The 26,929-nt window shown below is 38.3% G+C and overlaps 1 protein-coding gene across 1 annotated transcript in view; it reads right to left on the bottom strand.

Annotated features, from left to right (window-relative positions):
* Window positions 1-7,356: 7,356 nt before the first annotated feature.
* The window catches only part of Agl (amylo-alpha-1, 6-glucosidase, 4-alpha-glucanotransferase), a 65,845-nt gene continuing 46,272 nt past the window's right edge, over window positions 7,357-26,929 (bottom strand). Inside the window, exons 25-34 of the mRNA XM_042682993.1 lie at window positions 24,858-24,960; window positions 23,918-24,143; window positions 21,141-21,252; window positions 18,402-18,537; window positions 16,462-16,574; window positions 14,658-14,869; window positions 13,265-13,362; window positions 8,608-8,695; window positions 8,365-8,498; window positions 7,357-7,557 (exon numbers count right to left, since the gene is read on the bottom strand). Of these exons, the coding sequence (XP_042538927.1) occupies window positions 7,440-7,557; window positions 8,365-8,498; window positions 8,608-8,695; window positions 13,265-13,362; window positions 14,658-14,869; window positions 16,462-16,574; window positions 18,402-18,537; window positions 21,141-21,252; window positions 23,918-24,143; window positions 24,858-24,960 (1,340 nt within the window). The 3' untranslated portion in view covers window positions 7,357-7,439. The remainder of the gene's footprint in view (window positions 7,558-8,364; window positions 8,499-8,607; window positions 8,696-13,264; window positions 13,363-14,657; window positions 14,870-16,461; window positions 16,575-18,401; window positions 18,538-21,140; window positions 21,253-23,917; window positions 24,144-24,857; window positions 24,961-26,929) is intronic.

The raw sequence follows: 26,929 nt of genomic DNA on the forward strand, positions 1-26,929 counted from the left end.
GTCTTGTGTTTCCAACATTATGACTTTGGGCTGTGGATCACAACAAAAATCGGTCATAGTGCTGCTCGTTTGCTCAAAATCCTGGCATATTACAAACAGTTGCAATTATGGGAAGACTAGTTGTCACTGTAGGCAGAAATCGCTGTGGTTACACGTTATAATGTGTATGTGTGAATGAGCTTCTACTGACAGCCACAGTGGTAGAGAAGAAGGTTTTCGGTAAGCAAGGTATGCAAGATGGAGTTTTGTTAAAGAAAAAAGGGTCTCTGTATTAAAACAAGAAGAGTATTTGCTTCAAAATGGGGAAGAAATTGTAGGGGTAATCTGGGTGGATACAGAAAGTTGTAGAAGATTCATAATAAAAAGAAATTTTGTGATAGGTTAGAACTGGCTCAAACTTGATAGTTGTTTATTATTATTATTGTTGTTGTTGTTGTTGTTGTCATCAGAAAGCATTTTAAAGGCCAGATGTGTTGATACACAGCTGTAATCCTAGCTATTCAGGAGGACTGATGCTTGAAGTCCAGCCCAGGTACAAAGTTAACTCTCTCAGCAAGCCAGGTATGTTATCACATTTCTGTGATCCCAGCTACTTGGGAGGTGGAGATAGGAGGATCTAAATTCAATAACAGCCTGGAAAAAGTTAGGTGGGCACTAACTGATAGACAACGTAAAAACAAATGGACTGGGGATTTGGTTTGGGTGGTAGACTGCTTGTCTAGTCAGAGGTCCTGAGATTACTTCCCAGTGGCCAAAAGTAAAGTAAAAGCAAATAGCTTTAACATTCAGTATTATACTGCTAGAAAACTAGAATTGTTTTGGCCTTGTTAAGATGATGAAATCTAGGCTGGATGTATGTCTCAAGTGGGAAAGCCCTACCTTGACAAGCAGGAGACCCTGAATCCAAGCCTCCATACTGCCAAGACAATTTAAAAAAAAAAATCACAAAATCGGGGCTAGGGAGGTGGCTCAGTGGTAGAGTGTTTGCCTTCCATGCATGAGGCCCTGGGTTTGATTCCTTAGCACCACATAAGCAGAAAAAGCCAGAAGTGCCACTGTGGCTCAAGTGGTAGAGTGCTAGCCTTGAGCTGAGGAGCTGAGGGACAGCGCCCAGGCCCAGAGTTCAGGCCCCACGACTGATCAAAAAAAAAAAAAAAAAAAAAAAAAAATCACAAAATCTTGTATTGTTTTGTAAGAGTTTATAAGGGATCTTTCTTCCTTGTAAGGACTCTGTCTACAGACCAAAGGTTTTCTGTCTTTGAATAGTTTCCGTGCTTTCTGTTGACTTTCTCGTGTCCTTGGCTATTTAAGAGGACAAAGCCTTCTCACTTCTGAAAGAACCGAGGCTCTTTACAGTTGTGTGACTACCTAATTAAACCTTTACATTTTTTAAATTGGCACCTGATTAAATAGGTATACAAATGTAGTTTTCTACGGACCCAAGGCCCTTTAGTCTCAAGCATTTAAACTGCCAGACACCTTTTGACACTTGCTTTTCCAACCTCAAATTCTACATGAAGCTTTGCCCCTAAAATGGATCTTCTAGAAAGCACAGAAAAAAAAATCCACAAAGAAATTGTTCTTTCATATATGTATGCATGTACGATACATACATATATCACAAACCAACATACGCATATATACATGTATGTATATACACATAATATATGCATATACATAACACATATGAATATAGGCACATACAATATACATGTGTTTATATGTATATCATATGCTTACACATACGTATATGACATGCGTGTGTATCTGTATCACTAAAAATGAGTTTTCCACCTAATCATTAAAAATAATATTTGTCAAAATGAATTCCAGTTAATTCTTTGTTGTTTTTTCTTTTGTCTTGTTTATCTGTCTTTGAGAGGGATAAGGAAGGACAAAATGGTGAACAAATCAGCAGTGGTCCTCACTAGACACTATGCTAAAAATAAGCAATGTAACTTGTGGGAGGGGACAGGAAGAAAAACCTGGGAGAGAGGGAGGGAAGAGGTGACAATGGCCAAAAAGAAATGTACTCATTTCTTCTGATTTATGCAACTATAACCCTTCTGTACATCACCTCTATAATAACAATAAAATTTTTTTAAGGGGCTAGGAAGGTGGCTCATGCCTTGCATGCATGAGGCCCTGGGTTCGATTCCTCAGCACCACGTAAACAGAAAAAGCAGGACACACTGTGGCTCAAGTGGTAGAACATCAGCCTTGAGCCGAAGAGCTGAGGGACAGCGCCCAAGTTGAGTTCAGGCCCCACAACAGACAAAAAAAAGAGTTTTCTTTCATGTTGATATTGGTGAATTTCATGTTTAATCAGAATGGGAACTTAACCTTAAGCTAAATTTGCATTAGTACAATCATACTAATATACTTATCTCAGGAACTGAGACATTAGAGTAATATTGTATTATGTTGTTTTGCCTGATAAAACAGCAAATGTATAATGATATGAATCACAATTTCAGGGATGTTTGTTCCTTTGTTTTGTTCTGTAATGCTGGGAGTCAAACCCACAGCCTGGGGCTGGGAAGATGGCTCAGTGGTAGAGCGCTTGCCTTGCATGCCTGAGGGCCTGGGTTCGATTCCTCAGCACCACATAAGAAAAAAGAAAAAAGCCAGAGGTGGTGCTGTGGCTCAAGTGGTAGAGTGCTAGCCTTGAGCTGAAGAGCTGAGGGACAGCGCCCAGGCCCAGAGTTCAGGCCCCACGACCAGACCCAAAAACAAAACAAAACAAACCCACAGCCTTACACATGCTGATCAAGCACTCTGCCGGTTAGCTACCTCAGTTCTTGTCTGCTTCTCTTGCTTGTGGTTTGATTCTGGTAACCTTGGTCTAAGTATTCTAAGTGAGGTGGTAAGGAGTCCCCTCAGCAGGCAGGTCGGGAGCCTTTCTTAAAGGAGAACTATGAATCTTGAGTCCACACCCTGCATGTGGGTTCATTAATTAAGGGCACATACTAATGTCCTTTCCAGTGGAGCTGAGGGAGTCTTTGAGTTATCCTCTTCTGTAACCATCATCTCCAGGCCTAGGGTGAGAATGGTCCAGAGGATGCTGCTGGAGGCACCTTTAACAGAAGTAGTATTCTAATGTAGGATGTGAATGAGCACCTTGTTGTCAAGTGGGAGGAGGTCTTTTTAAGTTAACATAGCTTGCTGAAGTCTTGTGTGTGTGTGTGTGTGTGTGTGTGTGTGTGTGTGTGTGTGTGTGTGTGAGAGAGACAGTCCTGGAGCTTGAACTCAGGGCCTGGGTGATGTCCCTTAGTTTTAACATTTGAGCCACACCTTCACTTCTGTTTGGTGATTAATTGGAGATGAGTCTCATGGACTTTTGAACATGGGCTGGCTTTGAACCATGATCCTCTGATCTCAGCCTCCTCAGTAGTTAGGATTACAGGGGTGAGCCCCAGTGCTTGGCTTTGCCTTGGCTCTTAAGCATGGAGTACCAAATCAGCCCTGGATCACACATCCTGTTTCCCCATCTGTACTGAACCACTGTGATTTGGGTCTGATTAACATAGCTAAACTTAACTCTGATATGCTATCACTAAATAACTATAATATACCATAATTCATGAAGGGGACACTTCATGAATTCTTACTATGCAAGATAGATATCACTATTATCCTTGTTCCTATAGATGTAAAAATAAAGGTTCAGAACTGCAAGTAATCGGCATTGGTGGAGGAAAAGAACCATTGTAACCATCAGACTGGAAAGAGATGTTGGCAAATCAGAGGACACCCTTCAAAGTCCTCTGAGCGGTGACATATATAGTCAGTATTCTAGGAAGGTTCTCCTTGTGGTTCTGTGAACAATGAAATAAATTGAATCCCCACTGTGAGGTATAAAAAGGGTGGAAACATAGTTGACGTATTCAAACAGCAGCAGATACACTATTGGAAGTCCTGCCCCTGGGTGTGTCTGAAGATAAATATACCGAACTGCATAATAGAGCAACAATCATTAAGGCAAAGTCTAAATGCATCAATTTTGGTACTTAGCGATTATTCTAATGTGTATGTGATATCTGGCTACTTTCCAGGAGGTGTGTGAACACATTTAATCTATCCTGGCCTACAGTATTTGCCTTGTTAGGTTCATGAAAAGAAAATTAGAAAAAAAAAATGCTATGCAAGAAATACTTCATATAGTTGCTAACAGACCTATTAATAGATCAAAAGCTTATTTTGCTCTAATTTTAATATGTCTAATTAAATAACATACACTAATTTCACTAATAAAATGAACAGTACGTAATAAATGAAAGCAAACTATCATCCTTTAGAAAAATTTTTTTTTATTGTTTTTCACGCACAGATATATAAAGGACATTTGCCCACCAAAGAGCAGTTTAGGACAGATGAGAAGTGGATTCCAATGAACATGTTATCATACCATATTTATGAGAGGTCTCAGTTTTCCTCAATTATTTTTGAAAATTACTAAAGTATCACAGCATACTGGTTAAACTGGCAAGTGCTTTTCTTGTTTTGAAGAGGAAGATTAAGTTGGATAGTGAAACAACCAGGCACAGACCACTGCTGAAATGTTATACAATGAATACTACGGGTACCACTCAGAAAGGATGCATTCTACCTACACATTCCTTAGTCTAATGGCCTCCTCCCTTCACAAACTACTGCTTTAATGACCACGGATAGGAAAATGCATGACATGCCTCTTACACTTTATAACAGACCATGCAGAAATCAGCAGTCCCCTTTCATTATGTTCCTCAGTAGGAACCTGATTTCCTCAAGATATACTGACAGGTATGTGTGTTTGTGTGTGTGTGTGTGCCCGCGTGTGCACACGCACGTGCACTGGTCCTGGGACTTGAGTTCATTCAGGGCCTGGGTACTATCTTTGAGCGTTTGTTTTTTTTTCTTCTCAAAGATGGGCTCTACTCGAGCACAGCTCCACTTCCAGCTTTTGTGATGCTTAGAGAAAACAGTCTCAAGGACTTTCTTGTCTAGGCTGGCTTCAAACTGTGATCCTCAGATCTCATCCTCCTGAGTAGCTAGGATTACAGCTACTGACACCTAGTCTGATGTTGGTATTTGCCAAATGGTAGACAATCTAAGATGGCTATTGCTTTTAAAAACTTGATTTATTATAAATTATTTATAAAATTATGATTTATCTACTTGGTCACTTTTAACCTTCAGCTTTGTTTAAATACACTGGTTTTCTGTGACCTTTCTTTCCTCTTGTCATACTGAAGTTAAGGAAGAGTAACAAAACTATACAAAATTTGATCAACTAATAGTACCCTTAAGGAAGGTCATTCCTTCTATGTGCAGTTTAGAGGAAGGCATTTACTATTCAAAGAAGGAGCTAAAGAAGGGAGAAAACTCTGGAAATCTGTGTTTAAAAATCTTGGTCAGATTATTTTTCTACTGTTCTTGAATCTCTATGACATAATCTGCTCTGGATGAGGAAAATAGAAAACGAAGCTAGTCAAAATGGTTTTTAAAATGGAGTCAGTTTTTAAAGAACAGTAGGAAGGTGCGCTTGCCACTATTATTTCATTAATTATATATATCTGAAAATTAAATGGAAATAAATTTTGCAATTACTTCTTTTTAAATTGAAAAATACCTATTTACCTCTCTTGAAACAGAAACAATAAAATAGTTCTAAAAAATCCCATGTGGGAAATAAGTACTATTAAAACTGTCAAGTCAGATAACTTAATAATTCTTCCTTTAATAACTTTAAGGTATCTTTAAAAATTTTTAATTAAAAAAATTAAATGGTTGTGCAAGTGGGTTACAATTTAACATATCCAGTTATACGTCTAGCACTTCCTGATTATCAAAGGAAATTTAGAAAATCCTAACATCAAAAACTTTTCCAATTATTTTTATTGAATTCAAGATAATTCATATCCAAAATTTTATGTTAAGATTGTTCTCAATATTGCACTAATGTGTTGTTTTTTTTTTAACAAAACAGGAAACCAGTATCTACTATGATCTATTAAAAGCTTTCTGCAGTAACCAAAGAAAGATGTTAGGTTTTAGAAAACTGTGTGTGTGTGTGTGTATTTGTGTATATGTGTTTTTGGCCTTGCACCTAGTATATACTAGGCAAGTACTTTATATTGAAAGCTTTCTTTTTTTTCTGCCAGGTTTATTTATTTATTTATTTCAATTTAAGTTTTTCATGTAGGAGGTGGCAGGGCCCAAGTGGTATTGTGCCTGTCTAGTGACCCACAAGAGTCTAAATTCAAACCACAGTACCAAAAAAAAAAAAAAAAATCACAAACATTTTCATATGTAAACCCAACAATTTCTATTTTGCAAATGTAAAAAATGTAAACTATTTCATAATAGAAAACTAAAACTCAAGACTAATTTTGTGAGAATGTTTTTTAGAAACCAATTTCCTAATGTTTTGTTTCTTAGAAATATATATCCAGATACATCTTCGTAAGTTATATTGACAACCATTATACTAAAAATCTCACTATATTACTGAAGAGTACATTTTGAATATCTGTGTTCTATTTAATATTCTATAGATGGAAGCTTCTATCATCTTCATTTATGAAATACTATTAAAATGTGCAATAAATGCACTGCCCAGTATTAAGAACACTATAGTAAAAGGTGAGGACCTTCACAAACCACAGCCTTATTAATTTAAATATTGTTGAACAGAATACACACCACAATTTAAAGGTACCTCCTTCTTATTTCTTCCCATTTTCACATATGTATAACTTGAAGATAACTTAATTTTATTTCAACGAATTCTAGATTTCTACGCATTTAAAGAACATTTATTGAACTCTAAAGAAAAACATTCTATTGGTAATGATAATTTTTCCTTCTGATTCAATCTGAGAGGTACTTTTGTATATTAAAAAGTTAAGAAGTCTGGCGCTGGTGGCTCACGCCTATAATCCTAGCTACTCAGGAAGCTGAGATCTGAGGATCGAGGTTCAAAGCCAGCCAGGGCCAGAAAGTCCATGAGACTCTTATCTCCAATAAAAACCACTAGAAAACCGGAAGTGGTGCTGTGGCTCAAGCGGTAGAGTGCTCGCCTTGGGCTGAAGAATGCAGGGACAGCGCCCAGGCCCAGAATTCAAGCCCTACGACCGACCAAAAAAAAAAAAAAAAAGTTAAGAAAAGAAAGAAAAAGAAGAGCTGGACTTGGTGGTATATGTCTATAATCCTAGCACTCAGATGCTAAGGCAGGAGTATCATGACCTCAAGGTTAGACTGGACTACATAGTGAGGCTGTGTCAAAAAAAAAAAAAAAGACAAAGCAATGCTTTCTAATTTACCTAACAGGGCATCAACATTATATGAGATTTAAAAACATATGACTTAAGCTTGTGCATGTAAGGCATTTATATTGTATTTTGACCCTATTATTCCATAGGTGGTTACATACTTATTAAATCTCCCTGTATTAACTATAAATCATAAAGTGTTTCAAGAACAGTAGCAATTGACCAGGCTTGTGTCTCACAACTAAAGGGACAGTACTGGCCATTCTCATTGGTTAGTTCTGGAAGTCCTTTCCATGGGGATCTAAAAAAAAAAAGAGAGAGAACATTTTAAGAGACATAATCTCACATACATTTAAGCAGACAAGAACAGTTATATTTGTCTTCTATTATAGGAACCAATCAACAATCATTTTAGTCACTTGATACAGAATGAAACCATGTCCTGCATCAATCAAAAGATATTGTATTTATAAACTGACATGTTGAATTGAAACCTCTTTTTACAACTACTTAAAGATAATAATAATAATACAAAAAAAAAAAAAAAAGAAGAACACATAGTCCATCACTGTTAGCTGCTAGTAAGACAAAAGAGGTAAGAAATACTTTTCCCCCCTGGTCATGGGGCTTGAACTCTGGGCCTGGGCACTGTCCCTGAACTCTTCAGCTCAAGATGAGTGCTCTACCACTTGAGCCACAGTGCCACTTCTGGTTTTCTGATGCTTAATTGAAGATAAGAGTCTCACGGACTTCCCTGTCTAGGCTGGCTTTGAACCCTGATCCTCAGATCTCAGCCTCCTGAGTAGCTAAGATTACAGGCGGGAGCCATCAGCGCGTGGCTTGACTTTTGACTCTTATTTCCATTTAAGAATCCCCAAATGAAAGCCAGATGTAGAGCTGTGGCTCAAGTGGTAAAGTACTAACCTTGAACACAAAAGCTCTGGGACAGAGTTAAGGCCCTGAGTTCAATACAAAGAAAAAAAAAGAATGAAAGTTTCAATTCTATTGTAATAACTTAAGTACACAAAAATGATAAGTATTATTCACCTAATATTTAATAAACTGAGCAGACATAAGTTGTGGAAATTATATGCCTGTGATAACTTACCTCTCCAGGTGAACATAATGTCGAGAAAGAACATTTTTAACCAAATATATAGTCTTTGCGGTAGTCTCTGGACCCAACAACTTGGAAAAATATAACTTTGCACGAAGAAAGTACCCAATAGGCCAAAGCCACTCCTAAAAAAAAGTATGATGTGAACATATGATTTAAATAGCTGTGAATACTTAACATTACTCAAAAAATACCTCAAACTGAGAATTCAAAGGAATGAAACAAAATTCTTACAGGTCCTTGGTGATAATTGAAACCTCGAGCAAGATTGTAGTTGTCGTTGTCTAAGGCATTGTCATAAGTTCCACAGTAAACCATATCACTGCAAAACAATGGACATTTAGTTAAGTATCATGAAGCAAGCATAGAAAAATTGCAACACCAAGAGAACTGAAAAAATAGTCAAATGAGAAATAAGAGAAACAGTCAAATCATTTTATCTGTTAATCTATGGCATAATACATTAGCCTTATTACATCATCTAACCACAAACAGTCTATACTGATAATAATGAGCTCAGGAAGGATAAACAAATAGTTATAATGAAAGCCCTTGCTTTCAAGGACTGAATACTATTGAGTTTCAAGTCAACTATTTTACTAGGTTTCTAATATCTGTGTAATCATTAAGAACTAGGATATGTCTATGATTTTTTTCTTTTTTTCTTTTTGGTTGTGGCGCCTGGGTGCTGTCCCTGTGCTCTTCAGCTCAAGGCTAGCACCCTACCACTTGAGCCACAGTGCCACTTCTGGTTTTCTGATGGTTACTTGGAGATAAGCATCCCTGGACTTCCCTGCCTAGGCTGGTTTTGAACCATGATCCTCAGATCTCAGCCTCCTGAATAGCTAGGATTACAGGCATGAGCCACTGGCACCCGACTGTCTATGATATTTTTAACAGGAGATCTCAATAACCCAATTGCTTTATGCATAGGACCATAAACAATGAAGCATATCAATATAACTCCAAGGTATGGGAACAAGAGGTTCTTATTATGTCCTATATAAAGTTTTTCTTTTTTTCTGTTTCTCTTCTTCTGTATCTTATGTTTTGAATCTAAGTTTATTCAATCTGTGGAAGGGAAAAGAAATCACAGGACAAAGGGCAAAGGATGAACTAATACAACATTGATACTCACTTGTCACTATACTGGATATGAACTTTACAAGGGGACTAGGGAGGGATAAGTGGGAGAAAATGAGAGATGGGGTAACAGTATTTAAAACAAATGTACTCATTACTTTACTTATGTAACTATAACCCCCTCCTGCTCATCATCTTTTCAAAAAAAATTCAGCTGGGAATTTGAGCTAGTAAAAATTAAAGTGCTGGGAACTAGTGGCTCACATCTGTATTCCTAACTTCTTAGGGGGTTAGGATCTAAAGATCACAGTTCAAAGCTCAAACAGGAAAGTCTGTGAGACTCTTATCTCCACTAAACTACCAAAAATCCAGAAGTAGAGCTGTGGCTCAAGTGGTAGAACAACTAGCTTGGGGGAAAAAGGTATGGGACAGAGTCCAGAACTTGAGTTCAAGTCCCAGGAACAGCACACACACACAAAAATTTAAAGTAAAGTTAAAAAGTAAGATTAGGGCTGGGAAGGTAGCTCAGTAGTAGAGTTTTGTTGGGTAGGACTCAGGGTCGGATGTTCTCCAATGGCTTTTTTTTTTTTTTGTCGGTTGTGGGGCCTGAACTCTGGGCCTGGGCACTGTCCCTCAGCTCTTCAGCTCAAGGCTAGCGCTCTACCACTTGAGACACAGCGCCACTTCCCGCTTTTTCTGCTTATGTGGTGCTAAAGAATCAAACACAGGGCCTCATGCATGCGAGGCAAGCACTCTACACTGAGCCACCTTCCCAGCCCTCCAATGGCTTTTTTTTGTTCATGTGAGTGCTATAGCACTTGAGTCTCCACTTTCAGCTTTTTGCTGGCAAATTGTAGGTGAGTCTTCCCTAGGCTGGCTTTGAACTTGGATCCTTAGGTCTTAACCTCTTTTTTTTTTTTTTTGGGTCCGGTCGTAGGGCCTGAACTCTGGGCCTGGGTGCTGTCCCTCAGCTCTTCAGCTCAAAGCTAGCACTCTACCACTTGAGCCACAGCGCCACTTCCGGCTTATTTTTTTCTGCTTATGTGGTGCTGAGGAATTGAACCCAGGGCCTCAAGCATGCAAGGCGAGCGCTCTACCACTGAGCCACTTTCTCAGCCCAGGTCTTAACCTCTTGAGTAGTTAGCATTACAGGCATAAGCCACTGGAGCCAGTTTGTTTGTTTTTTTTTTGGTTTTTGACATAGGGTCTTGCTAGGTAGCCCAGGCTAGCCTACGACTCTTTTACCCTTCTGTTTCAGCCACTCAAGTACTGGGATTATAGGAGTGTACTACCATGCCTTTCTGAGAATTTTTTTCTTTTTTTGGGGGGGGATGTGGGGCTTGAATTCAGGGCCTGGGAGCTGTCTCTAAGCTCTTTTGCTCAAGATTAGTACTCTACCACTTTGAGTCACAGCTCCACTTTTGTTTTTTGAGTGGTTAATTGAAGATAATGGTCTCATGGAGACTTTTCTGTCTGGGCTGCTTAGAACCCTGATCCTCAGATCTCAGACTCCTGAGTAGCTAGGATTATAGGTGTGAGCCACCAGAACCTGGAAGAAAGTTGTTTTTTTAAACTTTTTTATGGAGCCATTTTAAATAAATATAGTGTCAGATAACAAATAGCAACTGAATATGCATATTGTTATAATCCATATAATTTACATTTCTAAACACTACAATAAGCATATTATAACAAATAATGTAAGAGCTGCATTCGATTTGATATTTTTCTTTTTAGTGATACAGACATGGCCACATGAAGAAGCTTCAACTGTGAGTTTTAGTTTTATACTGTGAATAAACACACAGTGTGGTAAATACACACACATACAAATGTTTGCATCTCATGACTGAAATGAGGTCACATAAAGTAGGGAAATGACAAGTTGAGGCTCTGTCTTCTACTGATACATAAAACATGGGAATGACAGGGCTGGGAAGGTGGCTCAGCGGTAGAGCGCATGCCTTGCATGCCAGAGGCCCTGGGTTTGATTCCTCAGCACCACATAAGCAAAAAGAGAAAAGCAGGAAATGGCGCTGTGGCTCAAGTGGTAGAGCGCTAGCCTTGAGCTGAAGAGCTGAGGGACAGCGCCCAGGCCCAGACTTCAGGCCCCACGACTGGACCCCTCCCCCCCAAAAAAACATGGGAATGACAGGTAGCAGTCAAAGAAAAACAGAAAGGCTATTAGAAACATGCCATGAATACACACTAAAATAAAAATAAAACTGTTCACTCAAAAAAAAAAGTGAGGTGACTACATGGGAAGGATGGGAAGGTCTGGTAGGGAGGTAAGAACAGAACTGAATGTGGTCATTATTGACAGTACTTAAAATATAAAATAGTTGTAGATGCATGTTATTTAGAAGCTTGGAAGGAACTATTAGGAGACACAACTTTAAATATGATGACTGTCTCTGGGAAGAATTAAGACTAAGGAAATGTAGCAAGGGTAGAGGGCTTGCGCATGCTAGGCATGTGCTCTGCATACAGCTACAGCCCCAGCCCAATAGCTGTTGTTAGTTTATCTCTTTGTGTACACAGCTGAGATTTAACTCAGGAAAATACTTTGTGTCTGCATGCTATACCAGTGAGTTATTTCCTTAGCCCCAAACTCAGGAAATTTTTATACAGATTCTCCTAGGTATATGCATGTATGGTCTAAAAATGCATAGAAGCCATGAATGGTAGCACAGCTTGTAATTCCAGCTACTCAGTCAGAGAAGGCAAGAGGATTAGGAATTCAAGACTAGTCTAGGCAAAAAAGGAGCAATATCATATCTTAAATACAAAATAGAAAGAAAAAAAAAAAGCATATGGCTCAACTGGTAGAGTACTTGCCCAGCATGATCAAGGTCCTGGGTTCAACCCAGAAGAAAAAGGAAAAGAAGGGAAAAAGAAAAAAAAAAACCATAGATAAGATTGGAAAAACACAAGGCTGTAGTAATGTTTATTTCTGGTAAAGAGATTTAAAGCAACTTTACTTTTTTGTATGTATATTGATACTTTCAAATATCCACAATAACCACATATTACTCTGTGTGTGTGTATATGTGTTTGTGTGCATGTGCACGCTGCTACTGAGACTTGAATGCTAGGCCTGGGCACTGTCCCTTAGCTTCTTCATTCAAGGCAGTTGAGCCACACCTCTACTTCCAGCTTTTTTTGTTGACTAACTGGAGATAAAGAATCTCACCGACTTTACCTGCCCAGGCTGGCTTCAAACTGTAATCCTCATATCTCAGCCTGTTGAATAGCTAGGCATGAGCCATGGGCATGAAAAAGCTAAGAGATAACAGCTATGACCTGAGTTCAAGCCCTAGTACTGGCACACACAGAAAAAAAAGCATTAAGAAATATTCATGGCATATTAAGCTTTTTTTTTTTGTGTCGGTCATGGGGCCTGAACTCTGGGCCTGAGCGCTGTCCCTCAGCTCTTCAGCTAAGGCTAGCTCTCTACCACTTGAGCCACAGCACCACTTCAAGCTTTTTCTGCTTTTGTGGTGCTGAGGAATTGAACTCAGGGCCTCATGGATACAAGGCAAGCACTCTAACAATGAGCCACCTTCCCAGCCTGGCATATTAGTTTTATAAACTAAAAACTCTTTAATTGATGAGTGAATACAGGATTAGCATTTTAGCCCTGATGCTCAACGAAGACACCAAACACTTCACAAACTCAGTTTGAATGTAATTTCAGAGATGTTCTTGGTAAGAAAAGGTAAATGGCTGAAGTTTGTGTTTTCAGATACAACAATCCATGTTTAGATACAATACCAACAACATTCTTAATACTACTGTTCCAACTTACTCTGGATCTAAAGTTTTCATGCCAAGGGGACCAAGCAATTTTTTTTCTGCAATCTCCAAAGCTTTCCATGCTTTTTCTGTAGTGAAGAGTTCAGGGGCCTAAAGGAGGTCAAATTAAATACGCAAACATTTTAAGATCACAGAAGAATTAGCTCTCACTTATATAAGCTAATCATAAACTTAGAAAATACAACTTATTTGACAATGCAGTGTGGGTCATAATTTGCACAGATACTCAGGTTCAATCCCTGGGGTCTGACAGGGAGGTGAAAGCATATGGAGGTGACCATGACCCCTCCAAACTTCCAGACTGAACACTAGATCCCAAAGGAAGCTACAAGGAAGGCAAAACTCACTCCTATCTAATTGATTCTTTTACAAGATTTATCAGAGTTTCCAGTAAGTATATCTGAATCCATTTCTTTTAGTTTTAGGGTCATATGAAAATACAGAAAAACTTGTCCTCTAATAGCATGAGTAACATTACTTGTGATTTTTTTGCACAGGGAAGAGAGAGAAGTCTATATCAATTTCAATGACTAACTGAAGTCAAATGCAACTGCACAAAGCTGCTTTGTGTATCTTTAAGCATTCCATTCTGTACTACATTTAGTAATTTTTTTTTCTTTTTGCAATACTGAAGTTTTTTTTTTTTTCCTTTGAGGCTTGAAGTCTGGGCCTAGGCACTGTCCCTGAGCTTCTCTTTGCTCAAGCAAAGAGCAAATAGCATTCTACCACTTGAGCCACAGTGCCACTTCTGGCCTTTTCTGAGTAGTTTATTAGCTTCAAACCATGATCCAGATTTCAGCCTCCTGAGTAGCTAGGATTATAGGTGTGAGCCATCAGTGCTCAGCAGTACTGAAGACTGAACTGAGGGCCTTGAGTTTGCTAAGGAAACATTCTACCACTTGAACTATACCCTAAACCCTTTGTTTTGGATTTGTTTTTCAGATTGGGTCTTTGCCCAGGCTTCAGATCATAATCCTCCTGTCCAAGACACATGAATATCTGGCCTGAGTAGCTGGGATTGCAGGCAAGTACTACTACACCAGGCCAAGTCACCTTTTGCCAAAGCAGAAATACCTAAGCAGGCTTAGACAAATATAAACCATGATTTTAGTACTCTTATAGCTTATAGTTGATCTTAATGCTATTTAAAAAATAGAATTGTGAACTTTTGAGTAGATAAAACTAATTAGAATAATACAACAAAGAATGTGAGTTTAAACTATGCATGGCTGGTTCACTAGTTGAGAGCTTTCCAAATAGTGGTCAGAAGACTATATAAAACTAGTAAGGAATATGCTTTTTCAGCTAAATGAACTTGAAAACAAATAGGGAAAATTTGATCACCACCATGCTTGAGGTTTGAAAATAATGGGGAACTCACTGACCACGACCATGGTTATGGTGAAATTTGGCCTGAGCTGGTAGTCACACCAGGGGCTTGATGCGCCGTAGCTGTCTTTGTATATGCCACGCTTGTGAACTAGGTTCGGGTGCTTCTCATTAGGGTCTGATGGGTCTTCTGAAACATGAAACAGCTTTTCAAAGTTGTTTTGTATTTTTCTGTTCCATTCATCATAGGAGACTGTTGTAAATTTCCCTGGAAAAGGATGAACGACATAGTTTTAGATATTTAAAGCATTTCAAGCATCTAGTCATATTTAGTTTACTTATTTTTATCTTCTAGGAGGAAAAGATAGATGTCTACTTTTTTTTTTTTTTTTTTTGCCAGGCCTGGGGCTTGAACTCAGGGCCTGCGCACTGTCCTTGAGCTTCTTTTGCCCAAGGCTAGCACTCTACCACTTGAGTGACAGCGCCACTTCTGGCTTTTTCTGTGTATGTGGTACTGAGGAATCAAACCCAGGGCTTCATGCATGCTAGGCAAGCACTCTACCACTAAGCCACATTCCTAGTCAGATGTTTATTTTTTAAAGATCTTTCTGACTGGTCTAAATTGAGATGTGCTATGCATGAAACATATTCATAGGATTTCAAAGATTTATACATCCCAAAAAAGAATGAAAAATAATTTTCATGCAATAATTTTGCATTGATTAGACATTGAACAGTATTTTACCTACAGTAAGTTAAAGATCTTATAATTAATTCCATCTGTTTCTTTTTACTTTTTCCAAATGTGAATACTAGAAAATTTCATACTATGTATGTAGCAATACTGCAGTATTCTAGAATACAGCAGTATTCTAGAAAAACATGTGAAGACTTCAAAAGTGTGCATATACTCTGCTCTGTAATTGGAAAAGAAAATAGCACAACATGGAAATAATAACTAGGTAGATGTTCTTATCTGAGTTCAAAAGTACTATAAAAAGTGTGTGGTTGCTAGGTACCAGTGGCTCATGCCTATAATCCTAGCTACTCAGGAGGTTGAGATCTAAGGATTACAGTTCAAAGCCAGCCTGGGCAGGAAAGTCCATGAGACTCTTATCTCCAAATAATCACCAGAAACCAGAAAACTAGAAGTGGCGCTGTGGTTTAAGTAGTAGAGCACTCACCTTGAGCTGAAGAGCTCAGAGACAGCGCTCAGGCCTAGAATTCAAGCCCCATGACCTACAAAAAAAAAAAGTGTGTGGGGGCTGGGAAGGTGGCTCAGTGGTAGAGTGCTTGCCTTGCATGCATGAGGCCCTAGGTTTGATTCCTTAGCACCATATAATCAGAAAAAGCCAGAAGTGGTGCTGTGGCTCAAGTGGTAGACTGGTAGTCTTGAGCTGAAGAGCTGAGGGACATTGTCCAGGCCCAGAGATCAGGCCGCACAACCGGGGGGTGTGGCTGCCAAGTGCTGGTGGTTCATATCATATCCGTAATCCTAGCTACTCAAGGAAGCTGAGCTCTGATGATGATGTTTTGAAGCCAGCCTTGGCAACGAAGTCTGTGAGACTCATATCTGAAAGTAGAGTTGTGGCTCAAGTGGTAGAGCCCTAGCTTTGAGCACAAAAGCTCAGAGAGTACCCAGGCCCTAAGTTTAAGGTCTAGTACTGGCATGGGTATGTGTGTGCACACACACACACAGAGTGTGGTTTGTAACCAGGTTTGTTAAAATTTCCACACTAGGAAACTGATGATTTTCACCTCCTCTTGAGGAAATAGTTAACTGAGCCAAATGGTAATTATACTGGTGAAAATAAGCACAGTACATTAGAAATTTCTTGGTAAACAAAATGAACAGCTTACCATGTCTTTTTATTCTGACTTCTTGATAAGGGAAAATATTCTTTCTGGATAATTCCAGCAACCAACGGACGGTAGATTTACACAGGCCGACGATTTCCACAGCAGACCCATCTCTAAATTAAAAATAAACTTCATTATTCTAAGCTGGATTCATTTAAACACTATCTAAAAGAGAACTTGAGAAATAGCCTAGTACTGTATGGGTGGCTCAGTGGTATAAGACTAGCCTAACATGTAAAAGGCCCTGGGTTTGGGCTCTAACACTAAAAACACCCAACCAACCAATCACCACTTCAAGTAAAGACCCCCAAACAAGAAAAATTTTAATTAATATGACTAATCATGACTAATAGCTAACATGAATTTTTTATAAAAATTATAACAGTAATAAAATTAATTATATTAATCAACTAATGCTATGAGTAATGTTATATTTAATATTATGACTAATGTATAACTATGTACTAAAAAAAGTTCTCATTTTATTAGGAATTTGTATTATATCATGAGAAATGTCCTTTTACTATTTTGGCATTATTTTTGTAACATATTTATAAATAATCATTTCCAAGGAAAGTAAAAAGAAAATATAAGATCTGATAATGTTGGCCTGGGTTGGAAGAGATGGAGTGGAGAATGATGGAAGGGGAGACATTAATCAAGATGCACTGCATTCATAAATTGACCTGTTGGATTGAAATCCTTTTGTACAACTACTGAAAGACAAGACAAGACAATACAAACAAATAGGATTTTTAAAGAATTTGTAAGCAAGTAAAGACAGAAACTTTCTTTTATCTCTTTTTTTCTTGCGCTAGCAATTAAACCCAAGGCCACAGGCTAAGCAAGTGCTCTCTCTGAGTATCCAGTTCAAGATGAGCTATTTGATTAGTTTTGGTACAGTTCTGATGGAAGATAAAATCTTTTAGAAAACAGATTCGCAATTTTATATAGTATCAGGAGCAATATTTAGGAAAGAATCTATATAAGTCTATATAAATCATAAGAAAGAAAACTGTGGGGCTGGGAAGGTAGCTCAGTGGTAGAGTGCTTGCCTTGCATGCATGAGGCAGGCCCTGGGTTCAATTCCTCAGCACCACATAAGCAAAAAGAAAAAAGCTGGAAGTGGCGCTGTGGCTCAAGTGGTAGAGCGCTAGCCTTGAGCTGAATCACTGAGGGACAGCGCCCAGGCCCAGAGTTCAGGCCCCACAACCGGACCCCCCCCCCAAAAAAAAAAAAGAAAGAAAACTGATTAAGTGGCAAATTATAGGATAAAGGAAAAAAAAATTAGAGAGAAAAAAAGCAAAGTTCAGGAAGTGAAAAAATTTCCTGAAAGATGGACAACTGGTTACTTCTATGTTTGCAATAGATGGCATAATGAAATAGTTACACTGAAAGCAGTCTAGATTCAGAAAATGTCTTAACCACGTGCAAATCAAACATGAAAGTTTTCCTTAGCAATGTTTGCAGGGACGCACATCAACACACCATGAAAGCTTCCAGAGGAGAGGAGATAGCTCTTTGACATGACTGACTTACTCTAAGGAGATTGTGTGCTTCCACAAAGGAAGAGGAAGGGGTGAGTAGAAGAGGAAGGGCAGAAGGAGGAGAGAGATTCTGATTGATAAAATGGGAGGACTGAATTTGATGGAACTCTGAATTTCCTTTATTTGGTTAGAAAAGTAAAAGATTCAACAGGCATGCCTTTAAAAAAGAAATGGTAGATTAAAAGGGTATAAACAAGCCAGGAGGCTGAGATCTGAGATTGTGGTTTGAAGCTAGCCAGGGCAGAAAAGTTTGTAAGACTCTTATTTTTAATTAACCTTACAAAGGCTAGGAGTAGAGCTATGACTCAAGTGGGAGAGTGCCAGCCTTTAGGGGAAAAACTAAGGCCCTGAGTTCAAAAAAGCACAATCACATAGCAGTGTAAACAACACTACCTTGGTGTGGCCGGGATTCCTCTGTTTCTAGCTCTGTCACTTTCTCCCATTTTATCCATCCATGTGCCACAATTCAAGCGATTTCCTCCATAAACAAACCCCGTTTCTTCGTCAATCCCAGCAGTTATATTAAAGCCTCAAAGAGCAAAATAGAACATTTATAAAATAAGATATTGAGAACAATTATACAGTATAAATAGCATGTGGACATAAGTATTTAAAACATCTGTAAAAATTTAAAGGAATAAACTAGGACAATTACTCTGAAGATAAATTTCATATTACCTCAAAAGTTTAAGATATGCATATCCAACCTCATAGAAATTTCATTTCTCTCTCCTTAACCAGGTGCACATGGAAATGTCTATCAGGACTTTGATTATAACAGTGATTGCATTAGGAAATACATAAACCATCACTCAGCAGAGGAGTGGCTAGATTTTGTTTATACAATGGGAAACTGTATCATTTAAAATCAATGACTGAATTTACACCTATCAAAATGGATAAGTTCCCAAGATAAAGTAATTGAATAAACAGGATACAAAAAGATATACTAGTAAGGAGATTTTCTGTAAAAGTATATAATATAGATGATACTAACATATATATTTTTGTATGTCTAGTGCAAGTTTCATGTAAAACTTAAACAAGTTTCATTTAAAACTGAAACAAAGTATATATTACAGCACTGAATGTATACTACATAAAGAATATCACATATGATTTATATATATATATATATATATATATATATATATATATATATACACACATATACAACTCCTTAACATATGCAAGCATACAAGGAAATAGCACACCCTAATATGAGATAATCATTAATTCTAGAGAGGAAAGAAAGAAATGAAACTTTGAATATATCTGATATGGTTTCTTTCTTTTCAAGGTAAAACAGGAAGATCTGAAGAAAATATTAATACCTGTTTAAACTCAGTGCTAGGTTCAAAGTTAAAAGAAATCTTACTTTCTGTGAAGTTAAAATGTTAAAAAGTTAATTAAACTAAAATAATTCAGAGAAATCACAAGAAATGTTCTTTAAATATAAAATCTGTTTCTGTTGATTTCTCTTAGTGAAGGGGAGAATAGTATGTGATTATTACCAGGTGATTTGGGCTAATAATTGTGTTACCACTACACAAAATAAATGAACAATTTTTTTTGTTGTTGTTGGTCATGTAGCTTGAACTCTGGGCCTGGGCGCTGTCCCTCAGCTCTTCAGCTCAAGGCTAGTGCTCTACCACTTGAGCTACAGCACCACTTTCGGTTTTCTGGTGGTTTATTGGAGATAAGAGTTTCACGGAGTTTTCTGCCTGGGCTGGCTTTGAACCGAGATCCTCAGATCTCAGCCTCCTGAGTAGCTAGGATTACAGGTGTGAGCCACCGGCACCTGGCTTAAATGAACAATTTCTAATTTAATTGTATACAACATAATTCAGCAGAACACAGAATTAAGAAAGAATTAAGCTAAGTGTATATCAATATTAGCTAATGAGTTAGTGAGTTTGGAGCAGCCACAATAGATTATTCAAAAGCTTGTTACTATATGCTAAAAAACACCGTTCTTATATCAATATAGAGATGATAAAAGCTTATAATCCTATTACAAAAACAATACTCATGTATTTCCCTCTGGTCTTTTCACATAATAATATTTTCAGAAGCAGCCGGGTGCCGGTGGCTCACGCCTGTAATCCTAGCTACTCAGGAGGCTGAGATCTGAGGATCGCGGTTCAAAGCCAGCCCGGGCAGGAGAGACCGTGAGACTCCTATCTCCAATAACCACCAGAAAAACCGGAAGTGGCGCTGTAGCTCAAGTGGTAGAGCGCTTGCCTTGAGCTGAAGAGCTAAGGGACAGCGCCCAGGCCCAGAGTTCAAGCATCACGGCCGACCAAAAAAAAAAAAAAAAAATATATATATATATAAATCTATATATATATATTTATATTTATTTTTTTTTCAGAAGCATTTTTTCAAAGCATCATGATCATGGCTTAACGAGGATTATGGTTTGAAGTCAGCATGGACAGAAGTTTGCAAGTACCTTTCTCAACCAGAAGCTAGACATGGTAGCATGTGCCTGCTTTCCTATTTATATATTCATAAATCTTCCTAATAAAATATATTCCTAAACTGCTTTCAAAAAGAAATGAATCAGATGGGTGCTAGTGGCTCATGCCTGTAATCCTAGCTACTCAGGAGGCTGAGATCTGAGGATCAACATTCAAAGTCAGCCTGGACAGAAAAATCTATGAGACTCTTATATCCAAAAACTACCAAAAAGCCAGAAAAAGAGGTGTGGCTCAAGTGGTAGAGTGAAAAAGCTCAGGGATAGCACCTAAGACCTGAGTTCAAGCTCTAGGATTGGCACCAAAAAAATGCAAAAAACAAAAAACAAGTACACAAAAGGACTGCAGGTGTAGCTCACGGATAGATGGCCTACCTATTAAACACAAGACCCTGGTTCAAGCTCAGTATTCCCCCCCCCCCCCCCCCCCCCCCCCCGGTCTCTCTGTCTCTCTCTCACACACACACTACACACAGAAATCAAATTTTATCTTTCCTCTGGAAACTAAAAACCATGGTAAGCTCAAGAAGTAATCTTTCTCATCATTAGATCTGGAGGTTTTGCCTGCAAATATCTGCAAAGTTAAGGACCAATTGCAAGGTTTACTTTTACCACACAAGTGAATCTAGATGGTGGAGTTAGTGAGTGATTACCTTCGTCCTTCATGTTTCGATCTATCTGCGGCCCAGCATTCCTCTCCCGGAACTGAATGCCCTGCATGTGCCTCTGCATGGCTTCCTGTATGACTTCACACAGCGGTTGGTCCTGTTGCAGAGAGAGGGTGTTACCTCCATTACAAAGGACATGCCCTCCCCAAGATCCTCAACTAAGCAATGGGAAGAGAGATTAGGGACTGGTGGGGATGGGAGAAAAAAAAAGAAAAAAGCATTTCTTATACCCCAAAGGATACACTTGACATGTGAGTATTTGACATTACTAGTTTATTCAGGTCAGTGATTACTAAATCATTTGTAATTCTGTAGATATATGTAAAGGAATCTAGTAAGCATATATAGTTTCTATTAGCATAATACATAGTAATGTATCTAGTACATCATCCAGAACCTCCATTTTAAATTGACATACATACTTACATAATAATATATTTTATACACACACACACACACATATGTATAAGTAATATAGCTGGGTGCCAGTGGCTCACGCCTGTAATCCTTGCTACTCAGGAGGCTGAGATTTGAGGATCAAGGTTCAAAGCCAGCCGGGCAGGAAAGTCTGTGAGATTTATCTCCAATAAACCACCAGAAAAGTGGAAATGGTGCTGTGGCGCTGTGGTAAAGCACTAGCCTTGAGCTGAAGAGCTGAGAGACAGCGCCCAGGCCCAGCATTCAAGCCCCAAGACCGACAAAAAAAAAAAAAAGTATAAGTAATATAGGTTTTATATATATATATATATAAAATCACATTTATTATTTGCCTAATATTTATCATTTATTTACCTAATCTATATTAGGTAGTAGCAATAAATTGGTATAAAAGTTGTGTCCTCAAAATGGGGCTCTACCACAAATCTAGAAAATATCCTACCACTAGCCAGGAGCTAGGGGCTCAGGCCTGTAATCACAGCTGCTCAGGAGGCTGAGATCTGGAGGATTATATTTCAGGGCCAACCAGGGCTGAAAAGTTTGTGAGGTTAAATGTCCAATTAGCCATAAAAGCCAGGCTGGAGGTGTGGCTCAGGCAGTTTGTTGGAGGTGAGCAAAAAAGCTGAGTAAGAGCAAGAGGTGCTGAGTTTAAACTTTAGAACTAGCCAAAATAATAATAACAATAATAATAAAAAGAGCCAAGTGTTGGTATTCATGGCTGTAATCTTAACCACTCAGGAGCCTGAGATCTGAGGATTGCAGTTTAAAGCCAGCCCAGTCAGTAAGGTTGGTGAAACCATTATCTCTAACCAGCAAAATGCCAGAAGTGAAGCTATGGCTCAAATAGTAGAGTGCTAGCCTTCAGTTAAAAAAAAGCAAAAGAGAATATGAGGCTCTGAGTTCAAGCCCTAGTACCAGCACATCATAAATAAGGAAAATATTCTATAGTGAATGTAAGGAGTACATAAATAACTTTTTTACCATATAAATAACAAATGTGATATTCAAGAGATATATAACTATATTTTAAAAATAAGACGAAGCACATTAGAAGTAAAATGTTTAGAGCAATTCATTATATTTCATTTGAAAACCTCTGAACAAGACTATCATGTAAAAATTCTTTTAGAAATAATAAAAACAACTATGAAGCACCTTTAAAATGCTAAAGAATATTATTATTATTATTATTACTAACAAACTTCAGGAAAACAATGTAACTATCTAAATACCAGTGTGCTGGATAAAGTAAGCCTACAGTCACCAAACTAAAAAAGGTCAGTTGGCAACAGAGTATTAACAGAAATAATTTTGAAAAAGTGTCTGAGTACTTCATGATATAAACATCACGGGAAAAACAACCTATTCAAGGCTGGAAGTAGCTTTGACCCATACTATGGCACATGTGCAACAAATGATGAGAGCAGATCAGAAGTAGCCCCCGTGTTATCTCTGAGTAGAGAAAGAATTGCTCCCACATCTATGAAATGTTCAGAATGCCCTGTACTGGGGACCGAGGCCCTCACAACTGGCTCCCCCTTCCATAGTCTCTTACCACTGCTCACACTAGACTGAGCAGCAGGTCCTAAATTGCCTCAATGAATGAGTTTTACTATTTCTGTCATCCTGTGTGTGCCGAGCTGGGGATGGAGCCCAAGGTCTCATGCCCACCAGACAGGTGTTTACCATTCTTAGACCTCCTTGTAATGAGCACCCATAATTCCCCATCTCTCTTGAAATCCTACTCACCTTTTAGGTTCAGAGAAGGAATAATTTGGCTACTTTCAGAAGTGCTCCCTGAGACCCACTTCTAGCTCTCCACTTCCCTTTAATAAGACCACATAATACTTCTATGTCTTTCTGCAATGACATTTCTGTACATATCCCCACTTCTACCACTCTACCCCTCCTAGTACTAGTAGATTCTAAATAAATAGTGGTAATTGGAATATTTCCTAAGATTTGGATTCTAACTTATATTTTAGGTTCAACAACAACAAAAGTTATATTTGAGATGGGTGTTAGTGACTCACACTTGTAATCCTAGCTATAGCTGAGGACTATGGTTCAGAGCCAACCCAGGCAGGAATGTCCCTGAGAGTCTCATCTCTAATAGTCACCAAAAAGCCAGAAGTTGAGGTGTGGTTCAAGTGGTAGAGCGCCAGCCTTGAGCAAAAAAAGCTAAGTAACAGTGTCCAGGCCCCAGTGCTGGCACACACACACACACACACACACACACACACACACACACACACACACACACACACACACACACACACACACACACACACACACACACACACACACACACACACACTACTTACCACTGTGCCAGCAGGCAGAGGAGCAGAGTCGTCACTGGGATACATTCTGGACACAGGGCACTTGAGGATGTTGACACCATTGGGAACCATTTTACAGTAGTCCTGGATACACTGTAGCCACCACCACACAGCGTCCCGGCAATTGTACCTGGCGTAAGTTCCTTCACCGAGGAGATTGGGTATGAGACCGTGCCGCAGGGTACCAGCAAATGCTAAAATAATGTTCCTAAAACAACCAGGTACGTAGGTCATTTGAAATGAAAACAAATACTAAAAAAAAAAAAAAAGAGGACAAAAATGATCACTTTTGGTGACTATGTTTTAAGTGCATTTTCTCATTTGCCCTCACTTCTTTATCTGTTTTGTAAAGTCATATTACAGAACAAGCACTTGATTTATTCTTTTTTTTCCTGTACTAGGGTTTGAATACAGAGCCTTGGGCTTGCTGAGTGTGTGTTCTAACAGTTGAACCACATTCCTAATTTTGCTTTTTATTTTTCAGATAGGGTCTTGTACTACTGCTCAGGGCAGGACTAGGACCATAGTGAGTCTATCTACATCTCCTGGGTAGGTAGAAATATAAGAATGGACCACCACATATAGTTTGTTTTTTGAGATGAAGATATCATTGACTTTTCATTCTAAGAGCATAAAATGGTTTACAAAATTTAATTTATTGGAACAAATTTACAAATGATAAAGATAACTTTATCTGCAATATGGAAGATTAGAACTTAGTAACTTTTTCTTCCATTGAGTAAAGAGACTCAATGGAAGAGTCAATCCTATTCAATAAACAGATGAGAAAGGAAAAAATTTAAATGTATGCAGAACATACCACTGAAATGCTGGGAACAAATGGATAAAAAGGGACATTGGACAAACATGCAGAAAGCACTGATTTATAAATCTGCATTGCAACTTTTACAGAAACTCTTACCTGGCCTCTAAATGGCGTCCAGTAACAAGCAGTAGACCTCTAAGTGCAATGAATGTATCCCTGCCCCAGCAGCGGAAAAGACCAGAAGAAAAATGAGGTAAGCCTAACAGAAAAGATGACAAAGCAATAATATATCAATCATAATAATACAGCCAAACTATGAACTACAGTACCTCACAACACTAACCTGGGTAAGTGCCAATGATCTAAAATTATCTATGGAGTATATGTCTACATTTATGTCAACTTTTGTGGAGTGAGGTTGTGCAGTCTCGTGAGGGGATTCTTGAAGGTTAAGAACCAAAGCAAAACAAGCATTAGCTCTGGACTAAACCTCTAGCCCCAGGAACCACAAACAGAGGGATTCTCAACTGAATCCATTTGAATGTGTTCTCAAATAGGGAGCAATTTTCTTTTAATAAATTAAAAGCTTAAAAAAATCAGAGCTCAAATTTTAACATATGCCAGGCGCTAGTGGCTTACACATGTAATCCTAGCTACTCAGGAGGCTGAGATTTGAGAATCATGGTTCAAAGCCAACTAGGGCAGGAATGTTCACGAGACTCTTATCTCCAATAAACTACCAATAAACTACCAGAAAACTAGAAGTGGTGCTGTGGTTCAAGTGGTAGAGTGCTAGCCTTGAGCTGAAGAGCTGAGGGGCAGCACCCAGGCCCAGAGTTACTGGGCCTGACAAAATAAATAAATAAATAAAAATCAACATATGATGTAGCACTGTAATATAAATTATATACTCTACAAGATTCTCCCTTGATGTTAAGGAAATGATACACATTAGATGGAACCATTACCTGGAGGACACACTTAGCAAAATGTGTTTACAGATCCATTATTTTTCATCCAAAATTTAGTACAAAACTTTAAGGTATAGTGCTATATACTTCATACAAAATATCTATATCTATGTAGATAGATATAGATAGATGCAGATCTTGTGAATGATTTTTTAAAGTATTATAGTTTCATGGAAAGGCTTTTTTGTGTGTGTTTGGGTCCTGGGGCTTTAACTCAAGGCTTGGGTGCTTTCCTTGCGCTTCCTCCCTCTCCCCAAGATTTAGTGCTCTACCACTTGAGCAATACTTGCACTTCTGGATTTTTTAGTGCTTAATTGGAGGTAAGAGTCTCACGGACTTTCCTGCCCAGACTAGCTTTGAACCATGATCCTCTTAGCTCAGTCTCCTGAGTAGCTAGGGATACAGGCGTGAGCCACTGGTACCTGGCTTCATGGAAAGTTTTAGCATACACTAGTTATATGGGAGGGGGGAATCTCATTATGACATGTCTACCTCAGCGTCAGTGAGATTCTTCATCCTGTTTTCATTGATGATTGCAGTGTATGTCTAAATTATATCTGAAATTTCTTTGTTTCTTATTTATTCAAGGACCATATCTCCTATCTCCCCAGTAGAAAGTTAGTCTTAGGATGGCAGAAAACTTATTTGCTTTTTCACCACACTGAAAATTAGAACTGAAATTATTACTGAAAATTATAGGTGGCATATATTCCTATAAATATTTGTTGAGTAAATGAAATAAAAGACTAAAGGCTAGGGGATAAATTGAAACATGAAAGAACTTGACTAAGAAGAAAAATCTGGCAATTCTTACAAGTACTTCACAATGAAGTTTCTGGTTGTTTTGTTTTTTTTGTTTTTGATTTTTACTTTCTTGGGAATTAGACATTCGTTTCTTCTATTTAGAAAGATCAGAATTAGCCAGGTACTGGTGACTGTAATCCTAGCTGAACAGGTAGTTGAGATTTGATGTATTGAGGTTTGAAACCAGCCCAGGTAGAAAAGTTTGTTAGATTTTCATTTGCAAGGTAACCAGAAAAACATAGTACTGGAAGCATTGCTAAAGTAGTAGAGTGCCAGCCTAGCAAGCATGAGGCAAAGGTCAAACTCAAGTACTGAAGGAAAAAGAACAAAAGAAAAAATAAAGAATGAAGGCTTAGAGGCAGCATTAGACATTTTTTCTACCAAGTACTCAAAATGATGGTTCACAATTTCCTCAAACATGCTGGGTATTATTTATATATGGGTGACATATAT

This window comes from Dipodomys spectabilis, unplaced genomic scaffold (genome assembly GCF_019054845.1).
Source record: "Dipodomys spectabilis isolate Male_0828 unplaced genomic scaffold, ASM1905484v1 ptg000002l, whole genome shotgun sequence".
In the NCBI taxonomy this organism is placed as follows: Eukaryota; Metazoa; Chordata; class Mammalia; order Rodentia; family Heteromyidae; genus Dipodomys; species Dipodomys spectabilis.